Source organism: Oncorhynchus keta, chromosome 24 (genome assembly GCF_023373465.1).
Source record: "Oncorhynchus keta strain PuntledgeMale-10-30-2019 chromosome 24, Oket_V2, whole genome shotgun sequence".
In the NCBI taxonomy this organism is placed as follows: Eukaryota; Metazoa; Chordata; class Actinopteri; order Salmoniformes; family Salmonidae; genus Oncorhynchus; species Oncorhynchus keta.
In genome coordinates, this window is record NC_068444.1 from 40,892,078 (window position 1) to 40,912,563 (window position 20,486).

The 20,486-nt window shown below is 43.3% G+C and overlaps 1 protein-coding gene across 3 annotated transcripts; it reads left to right on the plus strand.

The window, feature by feature from the left end:
• The first annotated feature begins 156 nt into the window (after positions 1-156).
• On the plus strand, positions 157-15,059 carry grb7 (growth factor receptor bound protein 7). 3 transcript variants are annotated; one of them, XM_035734788.2, is made up of 14 exons: positions 157-327; positions 5,468-5,656; positions 5,989-6,109; positions 8,658-8,814; positions 9,118-9,239; positions 9,874-9,948; positions 10,293-10,430; positions 10,899-11,009; positions 11,102-11,200; positions 11,404-11,595; positions 12,067-12,124; positions 12,250-12,337; positions 12,485-12,578; positions 13,250-15,059. In XM_035734788.2, exons 2-14 carry the CDS (start codon positions 5,484-5,486, stop codon positions 13,406-13,408), a joined length of 1,587 nt encoding a protein of 528 aa, XP_035590681.1. In that variant the 5' UTR covers positions 157-327; positions 5,468-5,483; the 3' UTR covers positions 13,409-15,059. The 3 variants fall into 3 exon arrangements, with proteins under 3 accessions (XP_035590681.1, XP_035590683.1, XP_035590684.1); XM_035734790.2 differs by having other exon boundaries at positions 158-327; positions 5,472-5,656; XM_035734791.2 differs by having other exon boundaries at positions 158-327; positions 5,490-5,656.
• The last annotated feature ends 5,427 nt before the right edge of the window (positions 15,060-20,486 follow it).

The window sequence follows — 20,486 nt, forward strand, 5'->3', positions numbered from 1 at the left end:
GTTACATTTACACACCTTGAAAATAATATTCAATATGCAATGTGACTAATCCTATCTGTGAATCGGTCATTATTTGAACAATATGTCCTACTTTCTGGAACGGTTCCCAATAGGCGAGGAAGGACATTTAGCCTACTTTACCTTAGAAGAAAGGGGGGGGTGTAGTTTACCTACCACCTTGCACTGCACGCTCCTCCCAAGTGTGTGTGGTAAGCGCACAAGTGAAGTTACGGTTGAGGGGAAGCTCAAAACATTACTACGTCCGAAGGAAGAGGTAGCTGTTCAATATGACCCGGCAGCTGACATCTTGCCAAACCAAATTATAAGGTAAATTTCTTGGATTGAAATGGCGCAGTATCTGGACCTGATATAGCGAGGAAGCGCTTCATATTAGAATATATAGAATTTGCGAGCGATGCGTGATCTAAAGTTGCACAGGTAACACAGCCCTGTTCTTGACGGCTGAGGTGCAAATGATATATAGTTTGACAGTAGTGTTCTCAAAATGAAAGACCACAACCTGTTTTTCTCCGCCGTGCAATGAAATTCTTAGTAGGATAGGAAATGTATCCCAGTACAGCTTCATTTGAGGTTGAGCATAAACTATTCTACATATGCTTTAAAAGTTGATATTTAGTTACGTTGTCAACCAAACACAATTACATGACTTTTGTCATACAGTAAATAGCCTCAGCCTAAAGTTATCTTGCAAACGAATGTAACAGTATTTAGTCAACCTTAAAATGAGTAACACATCTGTGTCTACATTTTGAGGTTAGCCTAATGCAACTATACATGTCTTGTAATCATAAAAAGCGGGTATGTTCAAGATGGCATGCAAAAGTCAGAGGTCTTAACAATTACTATTAAAAATCTGCCAGAATCTCGAACAGCATTGATCACTTGCGATATGTAATTTTAGAAGTGAACTCAACTGCAGTCCAGGACATTTGGTTGTGCTATTAGATGAGGCACAGTGATAAATGTAAATGTAAATGTTAAGTCATTTAGCAGACGCTCTTATCCAGAGCGACTTACAAATTGGATAACTTGATAACGCATGAAGTTATTGCATATATACAAAACATCTAACATTCTCCTTTTTTAAATGGTTTGAACGCACAGTGATCACACTTAGATGACAACTAAACTAAAACTCTGACATTGTTTTTCCATTAGAATTTGGTTGTGCTTTTATACTTAACAAAAATATATACGCAACAATTTCTAAGATTTTACTGAGTTACGCTTGGTATAAGGAAGTCAGTCAATTGAAATAAATTCATTGGGTCCTAATCTATGGATTTAACATGCGTTATCACTGCCATGGGTGGGCCTGGGAGTGCATAGGCTGACCAACTGGGCAGCCAGGCCCAAACCATCAGAATTAGCTATTCCCACAAAAGGGCAGTATTACAGACAGCAATACTCCTCAGCATCCCCCACTACCCCTCAGACAATCCCGCAGGTGAAGAAGCCTGATGTGGAAATCCTGGGCTGGCGTGCTTGCACGTGGTCTGCGTTTGTGAGGCCGGTTGGACGAACCTCCAAATTATCTAAAACAACATTGGAGGCAGCTTATGGTAGAGAAATTAACATTACATTATCTGAAAACAGCTCTGTTGGACATTCCAGCAGTAAGCATATCAATTGCATGCTCCTTCAACTTTAGACATCTGTAGCATTGTGTTGTGTGACACAACTGCACATTTTAGTGGCATTTTATTGTCCCCAGCACAAGGTGCACCTGTGTAATGCGCATGCTGTTTAATCAGATTCTTGATATGCCACACCTGTCAGTTGGATGGCTTATCTTGGCAAAGGAGAAATGCTCAGTAACAGGGATGTAAACAAATTTGTGCACACAATTTGAGAGAAATAAGCTTTTTGTGTATATGGAACATTTCTGGCAGTTTTTAATTCAGCTCATGAAACATGGGACCAACACTTGTGTGTTTTATATTTTTGTTCAGTGTAGATGGCATAGTGATATTACATTGGGAATTCAACAAACTTCTGACACATCTTGTGTTGATCAATGAGATTTCCACGTCAACCAAATATTACCCACTTTAAAAAAAATTGTTCATTTTAATTTGACATTTTACCCCTGTTTTCATAGTATCCAATTATTTGTTATTGTTATTATTTCTCCCCAATGTCGTGGTATCCAATTGTTTGTAGTTACTATCTTGTCTCATCGCTACAACTCCCGTACGGGCTCGGGAGAGACGAAGATCGAAAGTCATGTGTCCTCCGAAACACAACCCAACCAAGCCGCACTGCTTCTTAACACAGGGCGCATTCAACGTGGAAGCCAGCCGCACCAATGTGTCGGAGGAAACACCGTGCACCTGGCGACCTTGGTTAGCGTGCACTGCGCCCGGCCCGCCACAGGAGTCGCTGGTGCGCGATGAAAGCATAAACCATTTCAAATTCCTTATATTACGCAAACCAGACGGCACAATTCTCCTGTTTTTTAAATTTGTTTTTATTGAAGAATAGCCAAATGGCACACTCCAACAATTTACAAATGAATTATTTGTGTTTAGTGAGTCTGCCAGATCAGACGTTGTAGGGATGACCAGGGATGTTCTCTTGATAAGTGTGTGAATTGGACCATTTTCCTGTCCAAATGTAAGGAGTACTTTTGTCAGGGAAAATGTATGGAGTAAAAAGTACATTATTTTCTTTAGGAATATAATGAAGTAAAAGTTGGCAAAAATATAAATAGTAGAGTACAGATACCTCTTGGCAGTGGTGTAAAAATACTTTAAAGTACTACTTAAGTCTGTTTTTGGGGTATGTCAAACAAATTTAGAAGGTACAATAAAATGCAACGTAATAGTACAATAGGCTACCCTTTGATGCACGACAGGGCCTGGGGATCCACATTACTCCATCAATGATCCAGTATTCAACTCGATACATGTATTCCCTAAAAAATGTTTTACACTGTCATTTAAGATTTAAACTGCAAAATGTTCTCTCTGTCCAGCCATGCGCTGCAGCAATCGTAGTAAAACAAGTTGTATGCTATTTTTATTGCACTCTAAAGTCATAGTTGTGTTCTGATTTTGACGCCGTCTCTGAATTCGCTATCTCAAAAGGAATCGCTGGGCTAGCCTACCTGCCTACTGATTTTACATCAACATTTTGCCTAGAACAATTTCTCTGTCTTTCTCTCTCTCGGTCTTTCTTTTTCTTTTTTTTAGTCTGGATGAGGACAGGTGTCTTGAGTATCAGTATGTGTTGTTGACACACAGTCAGGACATGCCAGTGCCACAGATAATTGTCTGGAGTTTCTGTCTGTCTGGACACTATGTACCTTTCTGGCAGGGTGCACGGGTGAAGTGGCAGCTCACTCTATTGCTCTCTTGCGTGGGTGACCTCATCACTGTTTGCTTATCTCTTTTGTTGATTGATGGCCAACTAATCAGTTTCCAAATATTTGTCCACCCTCGAGTCAGTATCAGGAGTAACAGTATGTTTTTTGAAGGATTATTTTGATTAAGTCTTGTGACCTAATTATGTAATACAATTTGCTGATGTATTTAAGAACATACACACACACACACACACACAAACACACCGTCTCACTGCACACTGCCCTATCCCATCTGGACAAGAGGAATACCAATGTTAGAATACTGTTCATTGACTAGTTAAGCATTCAACCCCACAGTACCCTCCAATCTCATCATTAAGCTCGAGGCCCTGGGTCTGAAGCACGCCCTGTGCAACTGGGTCCTGTACTTCCTGACGGGCTGTCCCCAGGTGGTGAAGGTAGGAAACAACACCTCCACTCCGCTGATCCTCAACACTGGGGCCCCACAAGGGTGCGTGCTTAGCCCCCTCCTGTACTCCCTGTTCACCCATGACTGCGTGGCCACGCACGCCTCCAACTCAATCATCAAGTTTGCCGACGACACAACAGTAGTAGGCTTGTTTACCAACGATGACGAGTAAGCCTACAGGAGGTGAGGGCTCTGGGAGTGAGGTGCCAGGAGATGCCAAGGAGATGATTGTGGACTTCAGGAAACAGCAGAGGGAGCATCCCCCTATGCACATCAACGGGACCGTAGTGGAGCGGCGGTGGAAAGCTTCAAGTTCCTATGTGTACACATCACTGACACACTGAAATGGTCCACCCACACATACAATGTGGTGAAGAAGGCGTAACAGCGCCTCTTCAACCACAGGAGGCTGAAGAAATTTGGCTTGTCAAGTAAAACCCTCACTAACTTTTACAGATGCACAAGTGAAAGCATCCTGTCAGGCTGTATCACCGCCTGGTACGGCAACTGCACCACCCGCAACCGCAGGGCTCTCCAGAGGGTGGTGCGGTCTGCTCAACTCATCACCGGGGGCAAACTACCTGCCCTCCAGGACACTTATGGTAGCTGATGTCACAGGAAGGCCGAAAAGATCATTAAGGACAAAAACCACCCGAGCCACGGCCTGTTCACCCGGCTATCATCCAGAAGGCGAGGTCAGTACAGATGCATCAATGCTGGGACTGAGAGACTGAAAAACAACTTCTCAAGACCATCACTGTTAAACAGCCATCAGTAGCTTATTAGAGGCTGCCTATGAACATAGACATGAAATCACTGGCCACTTTAATAAATGGAACACTAGTCACTTTAATGTTTACATATTTTGCATTATACTCATCTCATTTGTTTTTACTGTATCTTAGTCTATGCCGCTCTGACATTGCTTGTCCATATATTTATATATTTTTAATTCCATTCCTTTGCTTAGATTTGTGTGTATTGTTAGATACTAATACAATGTTGGAGTTAGAAACACAAGCATTTTGCTACACCCGCAATAACATCTGCTAAAACGTGTATGTGACCAATAAAATTTGATTTGATAATTGCTGCTCAAATAAAGATAAGCAGCAGGCTTCACCTGATACACATTGTACATCTTGTCCATACAATGGCCCCTTTGTACACTCAGCGGGAGACCCATAACTCTGCCATCCACTGAAACAAGTACTGCACCTCACCCAGTCTAGTCTGCCTGCCTGATTCAGACTATTTTTTTTATTTTCTTTCAAACCCGTTGTCTGCCAGCATTCCTCTGCTCATTGTAAGTGCTATGTTCTTCATAGCAACACTAAGCAAAGGATATAGCTTGTCAATTTGAACGAGAGAGAGGGCTTTGATGTCTTGTTGGGCCGGCATTGTGGTTGAGGATGCCACGGAGTTGGGAGCAGGTGTGACGTTTTCATTCTCAACTGTTGCTTCTGTGACTAATACGTTGTCATAACACTGAAACCGAGCAAGAAGGTGTTAGACATTAGTACATGTTGTGAAATCTGTCACGCACTATGGAAATCCTTGTTTATTTTAGGCACATGGCCCATTGGCTGTAAATGTATATTTATTTTTGTCACAAAACTCTTACAATACTGCATGTGATAACTAAGATACTTTCTCACTCCAATACTGAGCCAGGTCATTTTTTTAATGGAGGTCCAAGGGCAATGGGCGGAGGTCTTCGAGGGCTCTGACAGACAAGAGGACTCTGGTGGGGAGGGTGAGCTGCTGGGTAGCTCCACAATCACCTTGGCTCCTCTGGTGGTCAACACTCCTCCCCCTCCCGTTCGCCGCTCCCAGCCCCTCGTCATCCGCAGAAGCAGGTAGGCCTACCTGCCTTGACTTACCCAATGGCCATGACTCCATTGGTTGACAGTGAATGACTCAATAGCATTTGACACTCCTTATACTTGCTACCTGCACAGAAGTCAATGAGTCATGTTCGGATATTGAGTCATATGTCACATCCTGTTGTTCATGACGGTTACAAAAGACTCCTAAAAATAGACAGACCCTTTTTAATTGAAATGTATTGGTTATATTGTGTGAAATGTTATTTTCCTTTTTATACATTGTTGTATCCAGTTGTATTGTATTTGCGATTCACTTATTCCGTTTTTAAAAAGTTTTGTATTTTTCCCCCACATTTTTCCAGAATGAATAGCGTGGAACTGTCCTCTGTTCCTTCTATACCCAATCCCTTTCCAGAGCTGTGCAGCCCCTCTCAATCCCCAGTCCTGATTGGCTCTCTCTCACCGCCGAGAAGTGACACTCATGTAAGATCAAGGGCTCAATTCAGCCAAGCCTACATTATTATTATTATTATTATTATTATTATGATGTAATTGGCTATGCAATCTTCAGGGATATTGTTCTGAATTAATTTGATTGGCATTGGGTAGGTAGAATTGTCACATTGATAACATTGCCTCTTTGGAATACAGAATACAGTACAAGTTAATTTGACTGGTCTGGCAGTGGAGCCTCCACAGGGGATTGTATGGATTCATGTTGTTGACTGAGTGGTTCACAGGGGTTAATTTGATTGGCAGAGGCCCCTGGGTATGCTTGTGCGTATTTAACGCTAGGCGACAGACTGTCACTATGCCATAGATGCTCCTGGGCATGACACTCACCACATACAAGCGTGCCACAAGCACATTCTAATACACACACACACATAAAGACAAACAAAAACACACCTTTTTCCTCCAGTTACTGCCACGGTATCTTTACTTGTGGTATAGTTGCACAGACAAATTCCATCATGTTGTGACACCATCCATCATTGTCTGGATTAACATGGATGTATTAGTTTGTTTAAAATGCCATACTTATGTCTTTAATGTTCTGTATGTACCTAGCTACTAGGTACAGATTGGTTTAGTTTTGCCCCATGGCTATTGCAAACATCAGAGCAAAAATGTTGAACATTTTAACTAAGCTATTTTGCTGAAAGGATGAATTCAGCGGATATTGATACCTTGCCCGGAAAGAATGTGCAAACATCCCCCACGAGCAGTGTTGGAGAACATCATTTTAAAAAATAACTTATGCTACAACGTGACCGACTATGAAAAGTGAAATGTTACTTTACTTTTGCGTTACCAAAAACAGAAAACCCTCTGAAGATGCCTTGCGCGTTTAGTCATTTATTCCCCAGTAAAAGGTGTACACTACCTTTTCAATGGCTTGCGTAGTCTAAACCAGGGGTGCAACTTTCACCCCCCCCAACACACATTCTGAAATTGCATTTTTGTCCCCCATTGTATCACATTCCAATGATAATACTAACGGTGTGCTTTAGGACCATGCGGCCGCCCTCGAGTGGTTGGGTAGGCTGTTTGGAGTGTTTATCTGATAGAAAAATTATATATAATAATTATGTCCCCCCCCCCCCACTTCTAAAACCAAAGTTGCCCCCCTGGCCTAAACCATCCACAGCCTAATCTATAGCTCTGGACTATACCAGCTCGACTAATAATGAGACGCAATATCTCCTTTACTATACTTAAATTATTTTGTTGAATTATTTATACATAAGTAAATACATATACTGTATAAAACCAACTGGGCAAAGTAAAATGAGAGTTAAAATACAAGAACAACTGGCTACCACTCTGTTTTTACCCACCAATATGAACTGGGCTGTGAACAATGTAATAGTTGCAGGAGAAATTTCAATTCTTATCAACTGAGCCTAACTTGATTCTCTAGCTACATTGTTTGCTTTATTACCAGGCAATAAATGGGTCAGTCTCCTGAACCCGATGATCCCGTGTTTGTGTGTGAATCCTGCAAGTAGCGTCAGGCAAGATTCGAGGGGTCACCTCTGTCCTTTTCTTCTACCAATTCAAAGTAATGTGAATACTGCCACGATAACGGCTATTGTCTATGCCATCTCGCTAGCTATCTGCCGGCTACCATGCCAGCAACCCACCTCAACGTTTGTGCAGAAACAGAAAGATTGTGATGAACATAGCCTAGATAGGAGGGATTTCATTTTTTTTTTTATTTGCACCAACAAAGAAAAAAGGAAATATTGTAAAAGTAACTGATTACTTACATTTAAAAAATTGCGCTTTAGGTTACTTGTTACCACCAAAAAGTAATCTGAGTACTCTAATGTGTTACTTAACACTGCCCACGAGACTCCAAGCATTTGTTCATTATTTGGCCTGTTGTCTCTTGCGGGAACGAGTCTGCTTTTGCTAAGTAACAGGTGAAGTTTAAATCTGGTTGTACTGGTTTTGGAGTTGGCTGAGGAGAGAGACTGAGCTAGATGTTGCGTCGGGGGTGTCACAAGTCCTCAATTTAACCTGTACCTGGCTCTCCTCTCAGGCCTTGGGGGCTCGGGCTAGGCCGTGTGCCAATCCCATCAGACCGGTTCTGGAACAAGATGGGAGGAGGTGTGAGTTCTTGTAAATAAGAGAGGGAGCGGGAGAGATTAAATAAGACAAGTTCATGGGGAGGGTGAAGTGTCAAGGGAGTTCAATAAAGGATTCTTTTTGGCTGTCACTATAAGCTGTTGACTGATTCTTGCCATCAGAAACCCAGTCTCTCACCCTGGTTAAGCTTAATAATGTGACAGTTCCAGAATTGGCCTATTGCTGTTCATTCCTATAGTTCATCTATGATCTCTTTTAATTTATTTTCATTAAGTAATTTTTGCCTTTATTTTGGATTTGTTTTCTTTTGGATTTGTCTTTATGCATTTGTATTTTCTTTTGTATTTGTCTTGGTATGCATGTGTATGTTCGTTGAATATTACGCAATGTACTCTGTTTTCTCAATGTAGTGTCTCTGTCTGCTTCTCTGGTCTAGCTGATCAAGGTGTTCGGCGAGGACAGTCACAGTCGGTCCCTGTGGGTGATACCAAGGGCCACAGCCAGGGACGTGTGCCATTTGTTGGTGCAGACAGCCCACTGTAGCGACCAGGAGAACTGGGCTCTGATCGAGCTGCATTCAGCCTTGGGCCTGGGTAAGACTGGACTGCACACTGTCCAAACATTGCCCAGCAAATGCCATTGGCATTCCAATTATTTGCAATTGTTTTTGGAATGTTCGTGGGTTGTCTAAAGGCGAGTCTACATCAAAAAGTTTCGACGAGATGAGACAACTGGAGTACGGTGTCCATATTAGGACAGCCTCAGAGTCGGTTTGGTTTCAGACTCACTCTGGCTTGAGGGAGCTTGCATACCAAGTAGCTCTCCAGGAGGGTTGGTCACCCCCTGTCCTACACTGTGTGAAGTATTTCTCCCTGCCCCCCCCCCCCCTCCCCTAGAGCGAGTTCTGGAGGACCACGAGGTGGTGGTGGAGGTGCAGGCTGCCTGGCCCTCCGAGAGCGACACCAAGCTTCTGTTCCGCAAGAACTACGCCAAATATGAGTTCTTCAGGACACCTATGGTAGGCCTGCTGAGCTCTTCTGCATCCTCCACCATTTTGTCTAGGAAGAGAAGCTATTTCAAAGCCGAATGCCAAAGGCCCTTCTGAATGCATGGTCACACAGAGATCAGCTTAGATGGCTGGAAGGAAATGGCGACGAATAGTATAACATACAAGATGCTCTAACGTGTATTCTGTCAGGATCTTATGTTATGCCAGATTTTAGTCAGACGTGTCCGCAACGGGTTAGTATGTGAATAATCACCGTCATCTGGATGTCCTGGTGGAATCAGTGTTAACATTGTGTTCCTATCACATTCATGTTGCTCATCCTGTTCATTAAAACGTTTGACTTCATGCATGCACACACACAGTAGTTTTATTTTATTTTATTTAAAAAACTTTACTTATAAGGATGGTAATGCAGGTTGATTCACACAGGTGTGCGTGTCTTAACAGACTGTGGGCAAAATAAACCTTTTTTTTGTCAGGTTTTAAACATTTGCTTCGATTTGCGTGACGTCTTGCCTTAACCCCCTTGAAACACTGCTATCAGACTCAAAAGCCATTGCTCATAACCCTCCATACAGGCACCAGAGAGACATTATGTTATTGAAATAGCCCTTTGATTTACAACTGTAGCTTCCTGTTACAGCTGTTCTTCCCCAAGCACATGATCTCAGACAGTGCTGATGTCACCAAGGGAATGACCTCGGCGGAACTCATCCAGGTAAGCAGCCAATTGGAGGGAAATGGAGCAAGGCCATCTGCTCTGCTATAGCTTCTCCTTTGTGGTGTATGTTAGGTTTCACTCTAGCTGAGGAGAAACTAGAACTAGAAACTGTATCAGGTTGCCAGGAAAGTATATCAGGAAACAAATTGAATTGGCAGATATTGAGAATGACATTTCAATCATGTCAGAGGACGTACAGAAACAGTCTTTTGGAATGGTTTTTAGTTCAGCAGTTGAATTGATTACATTTTGAACCTTGCCCGATTTTTCTATGCTTCTCTTCGGTTTAGACAAAGATCCATTGGATTTGACCCAGATGTTGTTTCCTTGCCTCTATCCAGAATCTGCTGCAGTCGGGGACATGTCCTGAGATCCAGGGCTTCCTCCACGTCAGAGAGCCCAGCCGCAAAGCCTGGAAGAAGGTCTACTTCTTCCTCCGACGTTCAGGCCTCTACTGCTCCACCAAAGGCTCATCAAAGGTCAGCCATGGGGCACCAGATTTTGATAGAAATAGAACATCCAGAACTGAAAGTAATTTACAAGAAATGGCAAAGGTACATGACGATGGTGGAGTTCAGAAATTCTAAACTACGGTACTACGGGTGTGCTTATTTATCGAACCATGTCACAATCTACCTTTTTTAGTTTTTTCAAATTGGTGACGTCTTGGAGCTAGAATTGTGATCATGTATACTGTGTATACAATATGTCAAACTTAGCACAAGTCCTTTGTGGTAAGTTTATGGGATCCACCATTTTTATTAACCTCCACTATTCAACGGCCATTTAATTTAGTTTTACGCTTTCCATTTCAAATCAATGGTTAAATGACTTGGTGCGGCATAGTTACTGTACAGGTATGAAGATATTTGTAGTATATTGTTTCGATATGCCCCATCGACGGATAGCCTGGTCGGTGTGACGGTCTGATGGTCTGTGTGTCCTAGGAGCCCCGTCACCTCCATTACGTGGCTGACCTGGAAGACCTGAACGTCTACAGTATCACCAACAGCCGCAAGCTCTACGGTGCCCCTGTGGACTTCACCTTCTGCGTCAAGGTAACCACTACAGCCGCCCAGGGCTTCATTCAAGAGAGCAATGTTTCGAAATTGTTCTGAAATAGGATGCTTACACGTTTCTTTGTGTGTAGCCCAGCAAAGACCGTATTCGTGCGCAGGACTTGAAGCTGCTGTGTGCGGAGAACGAACAAACGCGCACCTGCTGGACCTCTGCATTTCGACTATTCAAGGTGAGGAGAACCAAATACTCGGATATCATCACATCATGACCTGAACTTTATTATAGAAGCAGATTTATGCCCAAAAGAAACACAAATAAAAACATACAAAGTGTGGCAAACCCATACTGGATAAGATGGTGAATAAATAATCAAAATGTGACAGATACGCGTGCTTACCCTTTTACCTATTCCTCCTGTGTCTGCCGGAGCAGTATGGGAGGCAGCTGCATTGTAACTACCAGCTGTCCCAGTCGGCACCTCGTCTACAGGAGGTTGTGTCTCAACGGTGTGAGTCGGAGGCCAGCCTGGTCGCCATGGACTTTTCAGGGAAGGCGGGGGGCCGGGTCATCCAGAATGCCTGGGAGGCCCAGAGCGCGGAGAGGGAGGAGGGACAGGCATGGAGGGTGAGGATAACTGGGTCGGATAGTGGGGTGGAGAATGCGACTGGACAAGGATACAGATGGGTGACGTGTTGTAGTATTTTTATTTGTATAAATGATTTTATCCTTTATTTAACCAGAGAAGTCCCATTTGGATTTACATCCCTGGCCAAGAGTACAGCTCACATATAGTTCCACATGAAGAACAACTCCACGTAAAAAATAACAATGAATGGAAGTTAAAACCGTGCAAAGAGCAAAAGAATACATGTCCAGGCTGTGGTCAGCAGCCCTCCGATCTGGGATTTAAAATCCTCAATCGGAATACAATGATCTAATTTTAAGTCTCTGCAAAGTTCCATGATGGAAAAGGAGAGAGGAGAGGTGACGAGGAGAAGAAAAATAGGCAACGGGCTAAGAGGGTCACAGGAGGAATAACAACGAGCCAAACAGTCTGGAGTTACTAGTGACTATGACCTCTCTCTTGTCTCTCAGAGGAGAGAAGCCTTGAGGTGCAGCCTACCCAACCCTAACCCGGGATCTCGGCCCTCTTGTGAGTCCAGTCAAACAACTACCGTGTCGGTGTTTCACATTCACAGTTTTTCCCCAAACGGAATATATTTGTTCAGTACATTGATCTAAATGGTAAATGAGTGTGTGTTTGTGTGTATTACACAGCCATACACCGGACCCAACTCTGGTTCCACGGTGGTGTGTCGCGAAAGCAGGCCCAGAGGCTGATCGAGGAACAGGGATTGGTGGATGGGTATGTATGCATGTGTGCTTGTTGTGGGCACATCTTTGCATGCAGCTCCTTTGAATGTAGCTCCTTTGCATGTAGCTTAGTAGCTTTAGTTTGTAAACAACATGCTCACCTTGGGTGACATCTACCGCATTGTGTGTCTGTGTGTAGGATGTTCCTGATTCGTGAGAGCCAGCAGCATGCCCAGTGTTTTGTCCTCTCGTTGTGTTACAAGCTGAAGACCAAACACTACCTCGTCATCTCTGTGAGTGGACTTTCCTCCCCCCCATCATGTGAACCTTGCCCTTTCATTATGAGATAGCAAGGCAGTCTAGTCATAATTCTACTAGGTAGATATGAAAAACAACGCTTGCCTTCAGCACACATGCACATTTGGGGCAAGTGACTCTGAAATTACCATGGCGAGCCCCACGTCGTTTTTTTTTATTGTGCTTTACGCTATTTGCCTCATAACTCGTGCGTGCTTTGTTGACTATGAACTTACATGTTTACCCGATCGTGGGACAGACTGTTTGTTCCCACACTCGGGACTCCGACTCTCTCTATTGGTTACACAGACTCTTGGTCTCCTATCCTATTATAACCAGTGGTGGAAAAATTACCCAATTGTCATACTTGAGTAGAACTTGACTTAAGTGAAAGTCACCCAAAAGTCACAAAGTCACCTTGTTGTGATGTGTGTTTTTGTCCTGTATTTTTAATCCCAGTCCCTGTCCCCGCAGGAGGCCTTTTGGTAGACTGTCAATTTGTAAAAACATTTTTTTTTTTAAATAAATAGTTTTTTTTTTTAGTACAGACAGGTATGCAGATTACAGCTAGTTATCTTACTCGTGTGTTTTTGCGCTAATTGTTTGATCCTGACAGATGAGCATGTAGATTATTATTTTATTGTGAAACCCTTGTTTCTCTGTGCAGTGTGAGGAGGGCGGTAGGAAGTACTACACCATGGACGATGGCCTCACCCTCTTCATTGACCTACTGCAGCTGGTGGAGTTTCACCAGATCAACAGAGGCATCCTCCCTGTCTGCCTCAAACACCCCTGTGTCTGTGTCGCCCTCTGGCCACTTGGTTAGGGACACCTCATATGACCCTAGGGACACCTCATATGACCACTGGGCTAGGTATATATGCAAAGTAGTTCAAACGCTGTCCGTTTCACTGTAGCTAGCCGTACACCGGTAGACCGTGTCTTTTGCCCCTGTGTTTCGGGCACTGTTTTCCAAATGGCGAGGGCAGGTGTTTGGCAGGCGGGAGCGAACGACACTGTGTGCTAGTTTACCCAGCTAATCCTGAAGACGACTCCGGTACACGGGAGGCGGGAACAACACTGTTTGCTAGCTAACTAACAAGCTAGCTAGCACACTAGCACACTGTGTCGTTAACTAGGCAGGCATTCATGAAAGAACCAATGGGATGCTCGAGGTGGGAACACCCTTAATTGTGAGCTGCAGTTGCACACTTTGAAAAGTTACAAATTGCAGCTTGAAGTCACATGCAGTAACTAGTGTGTAGGGGTCTAGACATGGGTGGTCACAGCTATACACCCCTAGCAGTAGCTTTTAAATCATGTATTTTTAATTGAAACTAACTAATTTGACGTTTCAGACCCCCCCCCCCTCATTTTTTTACGTTTGAATTAATTACTTGCAATCCCTGTGAGGGTAAGTTTAATTACGCATTTTGCACAGCTTTAGGATCTTAGAGCGCCATCGTTCGTGGTAGGATTTTGTGCTGAAATCTAAAGAATTTGACTTGCTAAAGGGCTTGTTCACTCCCTTGTGAAGCAATACGTCTGTGGATAGTTGGCTGGATGGCTATAACTGATATCACTGAGTAGGTTCTTCAATTTGAGAAAAGAACATTGTTTTCACACATTCTTTAGGGGCTTTGCGATTTCCATGTGGAATAGAGCCCCTTTCAATGTGTGGAATGTACCGTGTGCAAGTTCCTGAGTGTACCACTAGGGGGCACTCTTCGTACACCGGACAGCAGAGCCAAAGACGTGAGAGCTGATTTGTCATTGAGGAATTCATCAGGGGCTTACCCAGCGAGGTGCAATGTTTAGAATCAGTTAGAAATAAACTCCATAGAGCCATTGAAAATCCATATTCTTCACATCAGGAATTATCAAGTCTTTTCAGCACAATACATTTCTATCTGAATGTTCTGTAAAATTGCACCATCTTGAATAAGCCCCAGGATTGGTGAAATACTGTAGCTACTCGGCATGCCTTCTGAATGTGCATATGTATGTTTTTAATTATTATTTTATAGTTCACTGTGTATGGTTTTCATACTAGGACACACTACTAGTAAGTGCCTTGTAAATTCAAATAACACTAAGCACTCTTAAATGCATATTTTTTGCACAATGTTGGTTGAGGGAGAACTATTCTGATGTCTTGTTTTTGTAGTTGGCTGTAAAAAGAGATGCGGGCTGTTCATTCCTACCCTGCATGTTCATAGTGTATGCTTGTATGGGCTTTCAATCAATGACATCTGAGACTTGTTTGAAATCTTGCAATTGCTCATAGCGTTTATATGAATTAAGTGGTGTTCGATGTGCAACGTATACATCTCAAGTTATTCAAGGCCAGTTTACTTTTGTGCCACGTTTTACGTTTTTTTTTTTCCCCCATTGAATTCAATTGTATTGTGTGATAAGCAACATGGCAAATATCTATATCTCTTTCATAACTGTTTAATAAATAATAGATTTTCTTATATGGTTTGTTGAATTGGATCTGATTTTAAAATGTTGCACTGTAATCATGGTCGGGATCAGATGGATTTTGTCTCATCGCTATGGTTACAGTATCTGCATTTACTGTAAATATATTCCCATCGACGCACTTTACAACAACAAAAATAACAAGAATGGACCTTAATACCAACATGTACCGTGCCTTCAGAAAATATTCACACTCCTTTTTTTTTCACATTTTGTTAAAGTGTGATTTTAGAAAATGTATTTAGTTGTCTAACACAAGTCAGCGGAATAATTTTGATGAATGGGAAATGAAACACTGATTTAGATAAGTATTCAACACCCTAAGTCAATACATGTTACAATCACCTTTTGGCATTGGTTACAGCTGTGAGTGTTTCTGGGTAAGGCTTTGAGCTTTGCACACCTAGATTAAGAATAATTGACAAATATTCAACCCACAAAATTCTTCAAGCTCTATCAAGTTGGCTGTTGATCATTGCTAAAAACTGCCATTTTCAAGTGCTGACTATGATTTTCCTGCCATTTTATGTAAACTGTAACTAGTTCACTTCAATGCTGACTTGGGAAGTAACTCCAGTGCATTAGGAAAGTATTCAGACCCCTTGACTTTTTCCACATTTTGTTACGTAACAGCTTTATTCTAAAATGGATTCAATATTGTATTTTTTTTCCATCAATCGACAAACAATACCCCCATAATGAGAAAGGCAAAAACAGTTTTTAGAAATTTGTGCAAATTTATTAGAAAAGCTTATCACAAATATTCAGACCCTTTTATTCAGTACTTTGATGCACTTTTGGCAGCGATTACAGCCTTGTCTTTTGGTATGACGCTACAAGCTTGGCACACCTGTATTTGGGGAGTTTCTCCCATTCTCTGCAGATCCTCTCAAGCTCTGTCGGGTTGGATGGGGAGTGTCGCTGCACAGTAGATCAGTGACACAAAATCCCAATTCAATCTACACTGCTCAAAAAAAATAAAGTGAACACTTAAACAACACAATGTAACTCCAAGTCAATCACACTTCTGTGAAATCCAACTGTCCACTTAGGAAGCAACACTGATTGACAATACATTTCACATGCTGTTGTGCAAATGGAATAGACAACAGGGGGAAATTATAGGCAATTAGCAAGACACCCCCAATAAAGGAGTGGTTCTGCAGGTGGTGACAACAGACCACTTCTCAGTTCCTATGCTTCCTGGCTGATGTTTTGGTCACTTTTGAATGCTGGAGGTGCTTTCACTCTAGTGGTAGCATGAGACTGAGTCTACAAACCACACAAGTGGCTCAGGTAGTGTAGATCATCCAGGATGGAACATCAATGCGAGCTGTGGCAAGAAGGTTTGCTGTGTCTGTCAGCGTAGTGTCTAGAGCATGGAGGCGCTACTAGGAGACAGGCCAGTACATCAGGAGACGTGGAGGAGGCCGTAGGAGGGCAACAACCCAGCAGCAGGACCGCTACCTCCACCTTTGTGTAAGGAGGAGCAGGAGGAGCACTGCCAGAATGACCTCCAGCAGGCCACAAATGTGCATGTGTCTGCTCAAACGGTCAGAAACGGACTCCATGAGGGTGGTACGAGGGCTCGACGTCCACAGGTGGGGGTTGTGCTTACAGCCCAACACCGTGCAGGACGTTTGGCATTTGCCAGAGAACACCAAGATTGGCAAATTTGCCACTGGCGCCCTGTGCTCTTCACAGATGAAAGCAGGTTCACACTGAGCACATATGACAGACGTGACAGTCTGGAGACGCCGTGGAGAACGTTCTGCTGCCTGCAACGTCTTTCAGCATGACCGGTTTGGCGGTGGGTCAGTCATGGTGTGGGGTGGGGTGGCATTTCTTTGGGGGCCTCCATGTGCTCGCACTGCCATTAGGTACCGAGATGAGATCCTCAGAACCCTTGTGAGACCATATGCTGGTGCGGTTGGCCCTGGGTTCCTCCTAATGCAAGACAATGCTAGACCTCATGTGGCTGGAGTGTGTCAGCAGTTCCTGCAAGAGGAAGGCATTGATGCTATGGACTGGCCCGCCCGTTCCCCAGGCCTGAATCCAATTGAGCACATCTGGGACATGTCTCGCTCCATCCACCAACGCCACGTTGCACCACAGACTGTCCAGGAGTTGGCGGATGCTTTAGTCCAGGTCTGGGAGGAGATCCCTCAGGAGACCATCCGCCACCTCATCAGGAGCATGCCCAGGCGTTGTAGGGAGGTCATACAGGCACGTAGAGGCCACACACACTACTGAGCCTCATTTTGACTTGTTTTAAGGACATTACATCAAAGTTGGATCAGCCTGTAGTGTGGTTTTCCACTTTAATTTTGAGTGTGACTCCAAATCCAGACCTCCATTGGTTGATAAATTTGATTTCCATTGATAATTTGTGTTATTTTGTTGTCAGCACATTCAACTATGTAAAAAAAAGTATTTAATAAGAATATTTCATTCATTCAGATCTAGGATGTGTTATTTTAGTGTTCCCTTTATTTTTTTTGAGCAGTGTATTTTAAATTCAGGCTGTAACACAAAATGTGAGGAAAATTGAGGGGTGTGAATACTTTCTGAAGGCACTGCATGTGCCGTTTGACAGCAGAGTGCACAGGCAGACCATGCTGTATAGCTTTGTGTAGGATATAAAGCTTAAGACTTGATTTCGCTGGTGGTCTAGAACTGTGTGTGGTTAAATAAATAGCTTCGCTAACCCTTCAGATCCACTCGGGCAAGCTTCAGCAACCCTACACCAAGGGGTTGCCACAGCAACAGTTTTTTTTTTCCATAGGCCTTTAGATGGGCAGGTAAATTAAGGGCTTGAAGAAGAGGAAGTGTCAGATGATCGTGAAAGGCTAGGTTCTAATGAATGGCGGATATGGAGAGAAGTGGACCAAGACTGTAGCAGTATAAGAGGGTTAAATATCCTATACATATATTTGACAGATTGTCACTGTAAAAGACAATGTGTTGATATCCTGCATAAATACATCTGTTCATTTCATGTTTGATTTCTCATCTCCCATCTATTTCCCTCCCTCCCCTCCCTCTCTCTGTGTGGGGATTGTTGCTGGGTCAGCCTAATGAATGTAGCATTACTGAATCATTCTGCAGCGTTGCCTGGAACCAGATTCATTATTCAGCTGCTGTGCCTAGACAGTGCAAGAGGAACTGCACTTGCTGTCAAAGGGCAGCGATGAATCTGTCACTATAGTCTCTCTCTTTCTTGCTCTCTCTGTCTCTCTCTCCCTTCTCCTCTCAGTCACCCTCCCTGTCCTCTCTCTCTCTCCCTCCACTCTGTCTTTTTCCTTTAACTCCCTCCTCTCCCTTTTCTTCCACCTCTACATTCCCTTTTTCCCTTCTGGTCACTCTTTGCCTGCTCTTCCCCTCTTCTCTGCAGGTCTCATTAACCTCTCACTCTTTTGTAGGTGTGATTAACTCTCCATGTCTCCATTTTTTAATTATACTCTGAAATAATTCAAGTGTTTTGAACCGCAAGGAATTCAGTGGAAACTAACATGAATCTTGCAGTTATCTTCCCATCTCGACCTGTCTTCTCGACCTGTCCTGAAAGTGACGTGCCGTTAGAGAGAAGCGCTCCTCGCGAATACAGTAGCTCGCTCAAGGGCAAAGTGAAGGCCTCACTCCAACTTGGCCCAGTGAGAGCATCGCCCACTCACAGGACTCAAGGCCAGGCCCGTCCATCTTTAATTTATCGCTATGTTTTATTTACCAGCCAACAAACAAATCAGACCACTAGACGGGCATTGTGGCACATCATGACTACACACAGAATATACAGTACACAAACATGTTCTCTCTTTTTCATTTATTTGATTTGACCTTTATTTAACTAGGCAAGTCAGTAAAGAACAAATTCTTATTTACAATGACGGCCTACCAACAGTCAAAAGACGTCCTGCGGGGACGGGGGCTGGGATTCAAAATGAAAAAGAAATGAAAAAGAAATAACATATGAATATAGGACAAAACACACATCACGACAAAAGAGACAACACAACACGACATAAAGAGAGACCTAAAGACAACACAGCAACACATGACAACACAGCATGGTAGCAACACAACATGACAACACGGTAGCATCACAAAACATGGTACGAACGTTATTGGGCACAGACAACAGCACAAAGGGCAAGAAGGTAGAGACAATACATCATGCAAAGCAGCCACAACTGTCAGTAAGTGTCCATGATTCAGTCTTTGAATGAAGAGATGGAGAAAAAACTGTCCAATTTGAGTGTTTTTTTGCAGCTCGTTCCAGTCGCTAGCTGCAGCGAACTGAAAAGACGAGCGACCCAGGGATGTGTGTGCTTTGGGGACCTTTAACAGAATGTGACTGGCAGAACAGTGTTGTATGTAGAGGATGAGGGCTGCAGTAGGTATCTCGGCTCGGGGGGAGTGAGGCCTAAGAGGGTTTTTATAAATAAGCATCAACCAGTTGGTCTTGAGACGGGTATACAGAGATGATGACCAGATTACAGAAGAGTATAGAGAGCAGTGATGTGTCCTGTAAGGAGCATTGGTGGCAAATCTGATGGCCCGAATGGTAAAGAACATCTAACCGCTCGAGAGCACCCTTACCTGCTGATCTATAAATTATGCCTCCATAATCTAGCATGGGTAGGATGGTCATTTGAATCAGGGTTAGTTTGACAGCTGGGGTGAAAAAGGAGTGATTACGATAGAGGAAACCAAGTCTATATTTAACTTTAGCCTGCAGCTTTGATATGTGCTCAGAGAAGGACAGTGTACCGTCAAGCCATACTCCCAAGTACTTGTAGCTCTAAAGTAGTAATCACACCTGTGGGGAGAGGGGCATTCTTCTTACCAAACCACATGACCTTTGTGTTGGAGGTGTTCAGAACAGGGTTAAGGGTAGAGAAAGCTTGTTGGACACTAAGAAAGATTTGTTGTAGAGCATTTAACACAAAATCCGGGGAGGAGCCAGCTGAGTATAAGACTGTATCATCTGCATATAAATGAATGAGAGAACTTCCTACTGCCTGGGCTATCTTGTTGATGTAAATTGAGAAGAGCGTGAGGCTCTTGCATGACACACACCCAGGCATAAACCTAGACACACACACACACACTCACACTCACACACACACACAAGCATGCATTTCTTACAAAAGTCATATGCATCAATTTCTGTGCAACAAACAAACTAAATGGGACTTTGTGTTGAACGGACGGTAGCCTTCATGTTGTGTGTGTTATCTTGTGTCATACAGCATATGATGTATACCAGTCCTGGACTCCTCACCCTGAAAACACACGGCTACCTTCTCATTAATTCATGGCCTTTAATACTGGATTGAATTACAGCCTAAGGTGACACAGGATTTACTTTGACTGTGTCTGTCCCGTGTCCATTATCGCACACTAGCGCATGCACACAC